Source organism: Alexandromys fortis, unplaced genomic scaffold (genome assembly GCF_014885135.2).
Source record: "Alexandromys fortis isolate MF-2015 unplaced genomic scaffold, M_Fortis_MF-2015_v1.1 scaffold_130, whole genome shotgun sequence".
Classification (NCBI taxonomy): domain Eukaryota; kingdom Metazoa; phylum Chordata; class Mammalia; order Rodentia; family Cricetidae; genus Alexandromys; species Alexandromys fortis.
Genome location: NW_026068016.1, coordinates 2,107,551 through 2,119,920, shown reverse-complemented (window position 1 = coordinate 2,119,920; position 12,370 = coordinate 2,107,551). Strand labels below are relative to the sequence as shown.

The 12,370-nt window shown below is 46.8% G+C and overlaps 1 protein-coding gene across 3 annotated transcripts in view; it reads right to left on the bottom strand.

The window, feature by feature from the left end:
* Positions 1-12,370, bottom strand: part of Samd4a (sterile alpha motif domain containing 4A) — a 210,206-nt gene that overhangs the window by 110,748 nt on the left and 87,088 nt on the right. Inside the window, exon 2 of one of the 3 annotated variants that reach the window (XM_050162420.1) lies at positions 3,615-4,006. The exons of the other annotated variants lie outside the window; for them this stretch is intronic. Within the exon in view, the coding sequence (XP_050018377.1) occupies positions 3,615-3,726 (112 nt within the window). The 5' untranslated portion in view covers positions 3,727-4,006. The remainder of the gene's footprint in view (positions 1-3,614; positions 4,007-12,370) is intronic. 3 annotated transcript variants of the gene reach the window in all.

Genomic DNA, 12,370 nt, shown 5'->3' with positions numbered 1-12,370 from the left:
CTTGTCCTCTGCCTAAACATGGAATAACTTCCCTTGGCAGCATGCTTACTGCCACTGGAAACCGTTTACTCCTCAAAGGAGAGAAGCTTCTTGCCAAGCTTCCTGCGGAGGCTGCAGAAACTCTTCCCAAGAAAGAGGAAGCCAGTGCCAGAGTGTCCTATCTTGGCATTTCTTGTAGGATTTCAGTAGGATGTTAAAATGGATTTAGGTCACAGTGGGGAGAAGTGAATGAATCTCCCTCACTCCCCTCCCTTAATTCTATGTCCCCAAGCTGGGCTTTTTTATGACTCAGACAGAAGCTCCGTGATGGAGGTGGGTCTTGTATTTATCTGTTGCTTTCATTGGTTAATTAATAAAGAAAACTGCTTGGCCCTAATAGGACAGAAAATTAGGTAGGTAGAGTAGACAGAACAGAATTCTGGGAGAAAGAAGCTGAGTCAGGGAGTCGCCAGGATTCTCCCACTCCAGACAGATGCAGGTTAAGATCTTTCCTGGTAAGCCACTTTGTGGTGCTACATAGAATATTAGAAATGGGTTAAGAGGCTGAAACTAATGGGCCAGGCACTGTTTAAAAGAATACAGTTTCCGTGTAATTATTTCGGGGCATAAGCTAGTCATGTGGGTGGCCGGGTGCTGGGATGCAGGCAGCCCCGCCGCTCACATCAGAACAGCTCCATGTTGAGAAGCATCAGATACTTCAAGTAGGAGAGAGTGGCCTTCAGAGCTAAGGTCCCCGAAAGAATCCAATCCAGACCCAGGAGCTAAGGATTAATGTCTGTTAATGTCTACGCAGGCTGAACACAGACATTTGATGAACCTTCAGGTCAGCCTATGTGATGGTCAAGAGGAAGGTTATGCTAGTTCTTAGACTCTGCTGCCTAATGGCAGTGCTGAAGGGTCCACATCCCAGGACCTTGATAGAGAGCCCCACCCCTGTGATCCCCAAACATCCTGGTAGCAGTAAAGACTGCCTGGATTTCCAGTGTTCTTTCTAGCAGCTGAGAGGTTAACAAAACAAGTCCAGGCTATGAGTGCTAAGCAGCGGGATAAGCAGCGGGCAGTCTACTTTGTTGACACTAACTCCAAACCTACGGTCAAGTCCAAGGTGGCCATTACTTCTTCACTGACCCCGAGATGTTTCTGGTGCCTGTATTGTTTTCTAACTTTGGAAGAAGCCCCAAATAAGGATGACTTTTGGTTCAAGGTAGGAGCCATGACTATTTATATGACCTCACTCCTTCTTATATAATATAACAAACAGGCCTCTTAAGCCTGAAACAGAAAGAGCCAAATTCCGCCTTTAGACAAACATGTGCTGATCCCATTGAAGTCAGGGTGGCTTGGCTCTCAAACAGCTGAGGGCAAACTCCCTTGAGCAAGGATGCAGTGGGCAAGTCAAGGTTTCCCAGCACAGAATCTAGGACTCTGAAAACAAGCCGCTGGAGGAGTATGAAGAAAAAGTCTTGAAGACCCTAAGCAGTAAATACTTTCTGTCATGGGAGAATTAGCCTGTCTCCTTCTCATGGTGACAAGGTGACCCTGGAGAAAGCACACCAGCCTCCTCTCTCCAGGGATCCCCCTCTTTCTGTAAGCTCTGCTGCAGGTGAAATGCAGTCTGGACCAGAAGTCCACTCCCCCATTAACACTGCTGTTTTCCTCCTTCACTTTCTGAAAGAGGCACAGCCAGCCTCAGAGCGACAAATGACTTTAAACTCGCACTCACCGGCTCATTGCCCCCACACTACATACAGACATTTTATAGTAATTGGTCTTGATTTGCGTCATACATAGATTTACTTATGTACTTTCCTGTTCCCAAAAGAATTTTAAATGGCATACATAAGGTCTGAGGGACTGCCCCATTGTCTCATAATGTTAAAAAAAAATGTTACTCTTACAAAATAACTTGGATTTTTTTGTAGCATTTTCTTTTTTTTTATTTTCCATTCAAAAATTTACACTTCCTCCCCTTCTCCCATTCCCCTCCCACTCCCACACTCCCCCTCCACCCTCCCCCTCCCTCCTTAAGAGAGGGCAGGAACCCTGCCCGGTGGGAAGTCCAAGCCCCCCAATGTTTTAAAATCCATGGTAGCTTTTTTACAGCTAAAGTTGAAAATGATCAGGTCTATTGCTCAAATTATCCAATTTTTAATTTTCAAATAAATTTGAAGATTCGCAGGGAATCTTCTTGGGGACACTGTGAGCTCTGTCGAGCCTTTGTGATATTCTCCTGAACCTTGTCTACAGATGTGCAGAAGGAACCACAAGGCATAGGTCTCCATGTGTGCGGGTGATGGTGAAGTCTCCAGTGGTCGAATTCCTCACCTCTGTCTACCCCAGTGCATCCTCCACCTGCTCTGAATAAAGGGGACTGCGTTTAGGTGAGATTTACACACTCCACCACTCAGGAAATAAAACAGCAAGTCAGCAAAGCTGAGTATACTCTAAAGAAAGTCAGCAGTAGCGGGTAGCCATGGGGTGATGTCTTCTACGACTCCCCACCTCTCTCTTCCTCCCTCTTCCTCCCCATCTCCCCACCCTGCCCCTTGACCCCTAATACACGCGTTTGCCCTGCAGTCTAATTTCCAACTTGAACACTGCTGGACCCTTCCTTGAGGTATCCATTTAAGCCTGAGTTCTGAGCCCTGATTGCCCAAGCTTCAATGTCATGCCTGCCGACACCTGGTTCGTTATTACAGCTGCTGGCACTCAGACATAGAGGCTTTCTCTGAGATGGGTTTGGATGCTAGCTTCGTTCATAGTGACTGCTGAGTTCTAGATGACTAAGCTCATTTCGCATGTTCAGTAAAGTCCAAGACTCCAGTGTTGCCATTCAGGACCCTACAATCTTGTTCCAGTTTCCTAACCAACCCTCGCCTTCAGTATAGACTCTGCCTTGGCTCATACGAAGGACATTGTCCATCTCTGCTGCAAGAGCAATCCTCTATCTGACATTTGACAAATTTAACGAACACTAAAAAAAGACTAACAATATGTCTGGTGTGCTCCAAGAACTCTGTGTATCTCGCTGGATCCTCACATCTCTGGATACTGCTATTAGCCCGTTTTGGTTTCATTCACTTATATTTATTTACGGTGTTGTGTGTCTGTGTGTGTCTCTGCACTGGAGTGCACTGACTGCCACAGCATATGTAGAAGTCAGAGGACAACTTGCAGGAGTCAGTTCTCTCCCGCTGTGTGGGTCCTGGGGATCACACTCAGGTCATCAGGCATGGTCGCAAGTGCCTGACCCTGCCAAGCAGTCTTGCCAGCCCTCATCCAGCTTGAAAGATGAGGAGGGAGAAGCCTAGAGATGAGCCCTAGCTTGCTCATTGATTTCTTCTTCTCCATGAGTTCCATGCCTTAGTTGTAGCTCTTTTATGTCCTCAGTATTTTGATCTTTGTAGGCTTTTCTTCTTACCTGATAGGTGTGAGGCTCCCAAGAATTGGAATCCACACCAGATTCTATTTTGACGTTTATGGTTCACCTACTTTGCTCAAGCTGGGTGCCAGCCTATCAATATTAGTGTGTAGAAAGAAGGAAGCAAGAAAGGGAGCCAGAGTCCCTTCAGCTAAGGGACTTCAACTGGAATGAGGAGTCACTTTGTTCTTACCCCTGTGTGGTTGCTGGGTTTGCATCCCCATTCGTAGGGAGTCTTGACACACAAAGCTATGTCTTCGGAGATGAGCGGGACTGTACTCAGTCTCCCTTTGCTCTGTCCACATACAGGAGTAGTGGCGATGACAGACTGGCAGGGCTGGAAACCGCAGCGGTGACAGCTGCAATTATTGTACAGCATGGACCAGTCACTTTTATCCTGTACTGAAATCCTGCACACTTGACCTTAGCACTCTTACTTTATAGAAGGGAAGTAGATTCAGCGAGGCTCAGTCATTTGGCCAAGGTTAAAAGCTGTTAGAACACAGTAAGGAGGCTTGAACTGAGCTCTGCCATGCCAGGATCAGTCTGGCTACATCCACTATACAGCAGCATGTCTTTCGGCTCCTGTGGGGCCAAAAAAAAGGCTAGTCAGCTGAAACCATTCATTCTGCGCTTCCTGGATGCTCTTTGTGGCTGGCCTTTTAAGTGGAAAGAGACATTCTTTCTCTCTCTCTCTCTCTCTCTCTCTCTCTCTCTCTCTCTCTCTCTCTCCTCTCCTCTCCTCTCCTCTCCCTCCCTCCCTCTCCCTCCTCCTCCTCCTCCTCCTCCTCCTCCTCCTCCTCCTCCTCCTCCTCCTCCTCCTCCTCCTCCTCCTCCTCTTCTTCTTCTTCTTCTTCTTCTTCTTCTTCTTCTTCTTCCTAAAGGCCAGCTGAATTGCACCCTATTTCCCCACAATTCAAAGCGTCTAGGAACACAATGGATGGTGAATATAGAAAAGGTGCCAAGGCAAGAGTATGAGAGGTGACTCTCAGGAGGATGAGGACCTGCATTTTGGGTCCCTAACATGCATATTTAAAAAAAAAACTGGGTGCTTAAGCATGGGCCTGCCTGTGATCTCAGTACTGGGTGCGAGCAGACCTTGCTGGGAGCTTGCTGGCTAGTATAGCTGATTCAATATGTTTTAGGTTCGGTGAGAGAACTTGTCTCAAAAACAAGACAGAGAGTGATGAAGGAAGACATCAGACACACAGCCTCCTCGTGGGTGTACTCAAAGACGTGTATGTACCCCACACACATGCGGACACACAGTAAGACCGTCATGAAATGACAGAGCCCGTGGGGGTGGGGAGACCCTCAGAGACTTGCTTGGAGTCAAACAAGCAGAGAGAGACAAATGTTTGGTCAAAAAGACAAAGCTCACTGTGCTTCATCAGCCCGTGAAGCTGCTTGGCTAGATCACAACCCTCAGGCACACACAACATGGCCACAAAATCAAGTCCGTGGTCTGGGTGTGATCTGCACACTTTTCCGTTCACAGGAAAGTGATTCCCGTTACACCTAGGGAGGAAACAGGCAGGGAATCCCTCAAAACGCCACCCATTTCCTCACGTCCCAGCTCTGACTCATCAAGCCTGGAGTGTAATTCTGCTCTCGCCGCCGGGAGTCTTGGTGCAGCGCTCTGCACGCGCTAGCAAAATCATCTTTCATTGCTGCTAGGTGACAGCCCTGTTCTCTGTCTCTTTCCACGGCTGGGAACCAGCGCTGGCACAGGATTAAATGCAGACCAGAGGCCCCATTAGGTGTTCTTTGTCAGCCGACTTCAGCCCAGCCTGACCCTGAGAACCCAGTTCTGGTCAGGATGACCGCGAGGGCGTGGCAGCTTTCCTTGAGAGCCTGATGTTCTAGATGGCCCTCTGGGAACAGCAACAAGGCGACTTCTCTGAGGGACGCTATTTGGGGACACGCTGACTATTTAGCAATCCTTTTGCTGAGGCTCCTGTGATGAATGGATGTGTGCAGGGGAAAATGTGGGTGAAGGGTTCGCGGAGCACCCTGTTTGTTCCATTCTGACAGATACCCAGGTAGTTACCATAACTATCATGCAGCCCTGCCAGATCCCACTTCCCCTCAGAAGATTTGTAGCTACATTTCTCTTCAAATTAACAGAAGTCAGAACATGACAACCTAACCAAAATCTATGCTCAAAGCCCGAGGAGACAACTCGATTGGCAAAGGGCACGCCAGGCTACCATGAAGAGCTAAGGTCCAGCCCCATGTTAAGATGCCCAGCTTGGCTCATCATACCCATAATCTCCATGCGGGGAGGAAGGAACATCTAGATCCAGAGGTTCACCGGCCAGCCAGCCTTGCTGAACAGGCTACTTCCTAGCATCTTAGCAGGCATGAGGGAAGAGGGGTGGTTCAGAGAATAAACTGAGTGCCCTAAAATGCCAGCCAGTCTCACTTCATCTCCCTTCCTATCTCCTCTCGCTTTCTCCCTACAGACATTTCTCCAATGTCACAAGACACCGTTCAGAGACAGAAGGGGGCAAACACTGCAGGAGGAAAACAATTACTGGTCTGGAACTTGTGGGGAAACATAGACTCTGGTCCTATACCCTTCTTAAACACAGTGACCAGGACGGGCAGTAGATGTGCCCAGGTCCCTAGGGCAGCTGATGGAGGAACAACAGAAGGCTCTGACATCTCCCTGATGACTAATGGTTCGGGTAATGGCTTTTTGGAACTCCTCTATCTTGCCGTCGCCTGCTGTTAAGGGATGTCACCAGCTTCTTTAGGAATTTGGGCCATCTCAGAGGCATCATAGCCTTCTCCTCATCCCTAAAGCAGACCAAGTGTTGTAGGTGACAAGAAGTGCTTCAAGAGGAGGCAGGATCCTCTCCAAAGGCTGATGGCGTACGTGGGAACTGGCAAACAGAACATCTTAGCTTTACCCGGGGGAAGGAGCTAGGAGAGTGGGGGGGAAACACACATCAGTTTGCAGCGGACTGGTATGTGATAAAATAATGGGCGGTCCTTGAATCCGCACGTATCAGAATAGCATCGTGCGGAGATGAATCTGGTGGTGGTGGTGGGGGGCTGGGTAGCAGGAAGGATGAGAGAAGACAGCATCTCTCGTAAGGAATGAGGAGCAAAAGATGAGAGGCAGGGACCAGATAGACCTGGTTCAGGCTCCCAGACCCTCTCCTCTCTGATGCAGTTGTCTCAGTTTCAATGGATCTGCACAAGGAAAGAATAGAACCACTAAAAAATGTCACATTTGCCAGGCAGTGTTGGCGCACGCCTTCAATCCCAGCACTCGGGAGGCAGAGGCAGGTTTGAGTTTGAGGCCATCCTGGTCTATAGAGCTAGTTCCAGGACAGCCAAGGCTACACAAAAGAAACCTTATCTTGGGGGAAAGAAAGGAAAAAGAAAGAATGAGATAAAGAAGAAAGAAAGCAAAGAAAGATGTCGTACTTGTTAATTTTTTTCTTAAAACTAAGACTTTACCTCTTGGGTACCTTCTTCTAGTTCTCAGTCTTGGGGCTTGTCCCATTCCTCTAACACTTGTAGAACAGTAGCAAGAAAGGGTTATGCTCAGTGTCAATCACACATTGTCGTCTCAGTTTAGGGCCTCTGACAGTGCGTGCTATTATATGCTAGCTGCATCTGGCTCAGATGGAGGCCGATACAATGATAATAAATACAGTAGTCATGCGAATGGCTAGCAGAGGAGTGGCCAGACAGCAAGAATAATCCGGCTGCCGCCGCCACTGCTTCCCTTATGTGGAGGTAGATGAGGAGACACGGATCTAGAAGCTAGCACAGTGAGCAATGCCACAGAGTGCGGCTGCACGAGGCACTTCCTGTAGAACCCACATTGACCTTCCTGTCCCCTACATTCGTATCCAGAATGCTTGTGGGGTTCCCCTAAAAATCAGTTGCTATTTTCTACCACATTCTGTAATGAGCAGAGGCTACTCTTCCTCGGACACAGATAAGATGGCTGAGTTTCCACCAGACGACCTAAAAACAAAGTCTTTTACTAAATCTAACTGAATAAAACTGGAAGCAATTTGTCTCTTAGGTAACTCCCTGCGTCTGGAGCTTCATTCTCTGACCCACTGCTTCCTTATTACCAGCGAGAGACAGTACTGCTACTAAAAGCAAGGGAAATAAGATTTCAGGTTAAGACAGTCTCTTCCGTCTGCCTGGAGCATCCCTCAGAGCTCCCTCAGCCGGTGCTGACTTCAGGCAGCACACCTCCATTAGCCTCGCCCTAGAAGATCCTCCAAGATCAAGGTTCATTAGAGAAGGTCAAAGGGCATCCAGGAAGGATGTCAGTTAGCCAAGAATTAGTAAGGACCAGGAAATACAACCAGAGTCACCTGGAATCTCCGTGGCCACCCCTCCTTTCTGTCGTCTGCTCCATACTGAGACCAAGTCCTCGGGGTGGAAGACATTCATCCTGAAAGCCCAGACAGATAACACGCCAGTAGATTGTGGTGTTGTACAGAAATTCAGAGAGGAACCTTTTCTGGGTAGTCTGGCAGCCATCAGCTGTTCCTCCATTAATTGGGGAAAAGCATCTGCTCTGCTCTAGAATGAAGCACCTCAGAAAATCCAAATTAAGGCTGAAAGGGGTGGGCTGGAGATGGCAAGCCCGTGCTTTCCCACGAAGCGTATGTTCTGGCATATTTATCTTTGGGATCGGCATTCCCTGAGTAAACAGGAATCCAACAATCATACCTGCTTTATGATTCCAAGCATGCCACGTTAGCATAAATCACAGCACATTCATATGGCGTTGATTGTGAAAGATAACAACCACCTCACCACGAAGCTCAGACACCTCTGTCATGATCTAACATCTACAGACATCCGTACCTCTTCCCCTGCGGATGCACTTTAAACACAAAACCGAAAGAGAATATGGTCTCTCCAAAGTGATTTTTGTTTTGTTTTGTTTTCTGAGACAGGGTTTCTTTTTTTTTAATATTTATTTATTTATTTATTTATTTATTTATTTATTTATTATGTATACAATATTCTGTCTGTGTGTATGTCTGCAGGCCAGAAGAGGGCACCAGACCTCATTACAGATGGTTGTTAGCCACCATGTGGTTGCCGGGAATTGAACTCAGGACCTTTGGAAGAGCAGGCAATGCTCTTAACCACTGAGCCATCTCTCCAGCCCTGAGACAGGGTTTCTCTGTAGCTTTGGAGCCTGTCCTGGAACTAGCTCTTGTAGACCCAGGCTGGCCTTGAACTCACAGATATCCACCCGTCTCTGCCTCCCAAGTGCTGAGATTAAAGGTGTGTGCCATCCACAGTGTTTTTAAATCAAGAGAGAAGAAACTATCCTAAAATGCATTGGACTTTATGATGCTTCCTATAAGATCTCTCTCATTACATCCTAATCTCACTCCAGGAGAAAGATATGTGAGCGAAGTTTTGCTAGGGGTGTGGCTCAGTTGTAGAACACTTGCCAGGCACGAGCAAGGCCCTGGGTTCTACCCCCAACACTGCAAATATAACGTGTAGCTTGTTCTTTCTAGGGCATGGTTTGCTTTTCCCTTGCTCCTTTCAAGCCGGAGATGACATCTCTCTAGGACAGGGACTGTGAAGGGCACTCTGTCACTCCACTCCCAATGGTTCTCCTTTCTTTATTTCAGAGTCAGCTCAGAGGGGTACTTCAGTTCTTTGAACACAGCTTCCTTGCTTGGGGAAAGAGGAGGAGAGAGGAAGCAAAGGGGAGAAAGGGGCGGGACAGGAGAAGCGTGTGCATCTGTGAGAGCCTGTGAAATGGATCTGCCCAGCTTCCCTCAGTTAGCACGGGTCCCAGGTAGCGTGACCAGGGAGCAGCGGTCTGCTTTTCCTCCGTCCGGCTCAGCCCTTGTGTCATACACATTGCAGGTGTCTTGCTGCGGTTGGAGGGCCTGAATAGCTTGTGCAACACAGCTGACTCTCATCACTGTGAAAACGACCCTTGAACTCAGCACAATCAAGATGGCTACAATGTTACTTAACTTAATGTCTGAAGCATATAATCCTAAAAAAATTTATTCTCGTACTTTAAACATACACATGTATATAAATATATGAGCTTTTGGTCATTAACAACTTGGTCAAGTGACAAAACCTGTTTTAGGAGAATGGCTCACTGTCTGGGACTCTCTATCATCTTTCCTAATTAAACTCAGGAACTGTGCAGAATCTGCCTAGATTTTATGCCTTTTGCCTCGATCTGAAGGCTTGTTTGTATTGAACCTGGCCCATGTTTTAAAGAAAACTCACCCATTAATTAACAAGTCTTTCCAAGGCAACCACATAGTTGTCATATAAATGGCTCTTCATTCCACGCTCCCACTTCATTTGTTCAAACATTCTTAGGTTACATGTGTTAAACAGAGCAAGAACAACTGGCGAAAACAGGTTTGGGAGCACACAACTGTCTACAGTCTTCCAGTGGGGCTGGTGGGATAGCACAAGGGTCCCTGGGGAGCAATGAGCTCGGTGCACCACAGATAGAAGGCTGATTGATAAATGGATTGCATGAATTTTACTGTACCTCATCTGGGACTCGAAAAATAGCTAACAATCTATTCTAACACTAGAGGGAATGAGGGAGGGAGGGAGGGGGAGAAGGGGAGAGAGAGAGAGAGAGAGAGAGAGAGAGAGAGAGAGAGAGAGAGAGAGAGAGAGGAATAATGGAAGGTGTATAGGCTGGTCTCTAGCCTGATGGCTTTCTATAACCTTGAAGAGTGATTTTTTTTTGTCTGTTCAATTTTTATCTTTAGACTACCGACCTTCAAAGATGATCAACACTGCTTTTAACTGAGCAGAAGCTGAAAGGCAGAATACAAACCTTTCTCTTTGGGGCTATGTTTCTAGTGCTTCCTGCGGTGCAGAGGTTCATGCTGTATTTTGAGATTCTGTGACTAAAAACTTTAATCTCTGAAATTCTGGCTGAGTTGAAAAATGAGCTTTAGTTGCCTTGGTTCAGTAGGTGCGCTCCGAGTCCACTGGATTACCTATTATTGCTACGACACAGAGCTCAGGAAAAATATTGGGGTAAAATCTACTGAGACTGGATCCCATGTCAGTGTTGAGTACATAGAAGCCAATTCAAACCCCTTGTAGTTAAAGAATTAGCTCTTGGGTTTTATTTATTTATGACTTAGTATTTACATCCTGTCCACTCCCCAGAGGATGTAAGGCAGCTCAGCTCTTCTGCCCCACACACCCCTAAGTATTTCAGTCATCTCTCTCATCCTGCTCTGCCCAACTTCAGCTGAGAAGTTCTCCCAGTGTGATCAATTAACTTGGACTCCTGTGGTCCAGACCTTCCTCTGACAACAAAGGCTGCACAAAGGCAGAGTCTGTAACCTTTGGGTAGCTTCCTGGTGTAAGGAGATGCCCTGAAAGTGCAGGAAACCTTGGCGGAACTTCACAGGGCATCCCCTTTGGTGTGCAAGGCCTCTCAGGAGGGTGGCACAGAGTCTGAAGCTTACCCATGAAGCAGCAGAAGGAGCGGAGGCCATGAGGATCCTCCCTTCTTCTGTATTCATTCCTATCAAGTCCAACTCAGCGGCAGAGAACCTCCACAGGAAGCATTTCAATCCACTATTGATCCTTTTGGGTTTCCTGGGTACCTGACCTAACTGTGCCACAACTTTCCACCTGCCAGATGTTCAGAGAACCTTGAGTGACAGCTGCCACATGTGGTTGTCAATAAAAGCCTGGAGTGAGTGCCCTAGTGCTTGGGAATCATTTCTGTCTCCCTTCTCTGACTCCTCAAGCCCTTGTTCTCGGCTCTTCCTCACATGAGGAATCTCAATTCTTACTCAATTTTCTCCACAATAAAGCTCTGCATGCAAGCATGTAACATGCCCATGTAAAGTTTGGTACCTGGTTAGTGGTTACTAAGGTAAAAGATTGTCCTCAGTAGAGATGCTTCAGGCCAGCTGGAGATGTTCTGGTATTAGCAAGGACATATCTGATATACACCATCCACACTCTCCCATGAATCCTTGCTTCTGCTACTAAGAACAGACATCTGGGAATAGCGGGCTGAATCTTTGTGTGTGATATGCAGACATGGAATAGCGTGAAGCCAACTTGCATGTACAAAGTGAATTCATGACTCACAGGTTCAATAAAGACCGGGGTCAGTGCCCAAGCAAGACCTAGACACTGCCATTGACCAGGGTGGGTGTGATCTTCAAAAGAGTACTCGGGGATACTCTCCCTGAGGGTCTGCTTCAGCTCTGTTTTTCTCTGCTAATTAGCACTCTAGTTTAGCCACCTAGCTAACCAATCAGACTTTAAACACAGCAGATGCACCACGGCACAGAATTGAATTCCATGGAAACAAAAAGGTACCAAAGGAAACTCTGAAGACCTGAAATAGGAGTATGAAAAAGATTGTTTTCTAATAGGAAAACGCAAGAACATTTGTATCTCCTCTATATAAGAGTGTATGTAGACCAAAAGATGAGATTTGAATTGACATCGCCTATTTTTGAATCACTTCCAGAACTGGACATGTAGCTTACAGAGCTTGCACATTGTGCTCAAGGCCATGGGTTTGACCCCAAACATCGATATATAGAAAGATAGAGAAATAGATAGATAGATAGACAGCCAGACAGATAGATAGGTAGATAGATATATTTTCAAATTATTATTACAGTCTGCCTTAAGACTTTGAAAAGCTTTGGTGGTGTGCTTTTACTGAAGCCTAAGTCCCAGATATTTGGGCAAAGAGTTAACGGTGGTTCTCACTCTCTTTTTCTTTTTTTTTTTTTATATTTATTTATTACGTATACAATATTCTGTATGCCTGCAGGCCAGAAGAGAGCACCAGACCCCATTACAGATGGTTGTGAGTGACCATGTGGTTGCTGGGAATTGAACTCAGGACCTTTGGAAGAGCAGGCAATGCTCTTAACCTCTGAGCCATCTCTCCAGCCCCCTCACTCTCTT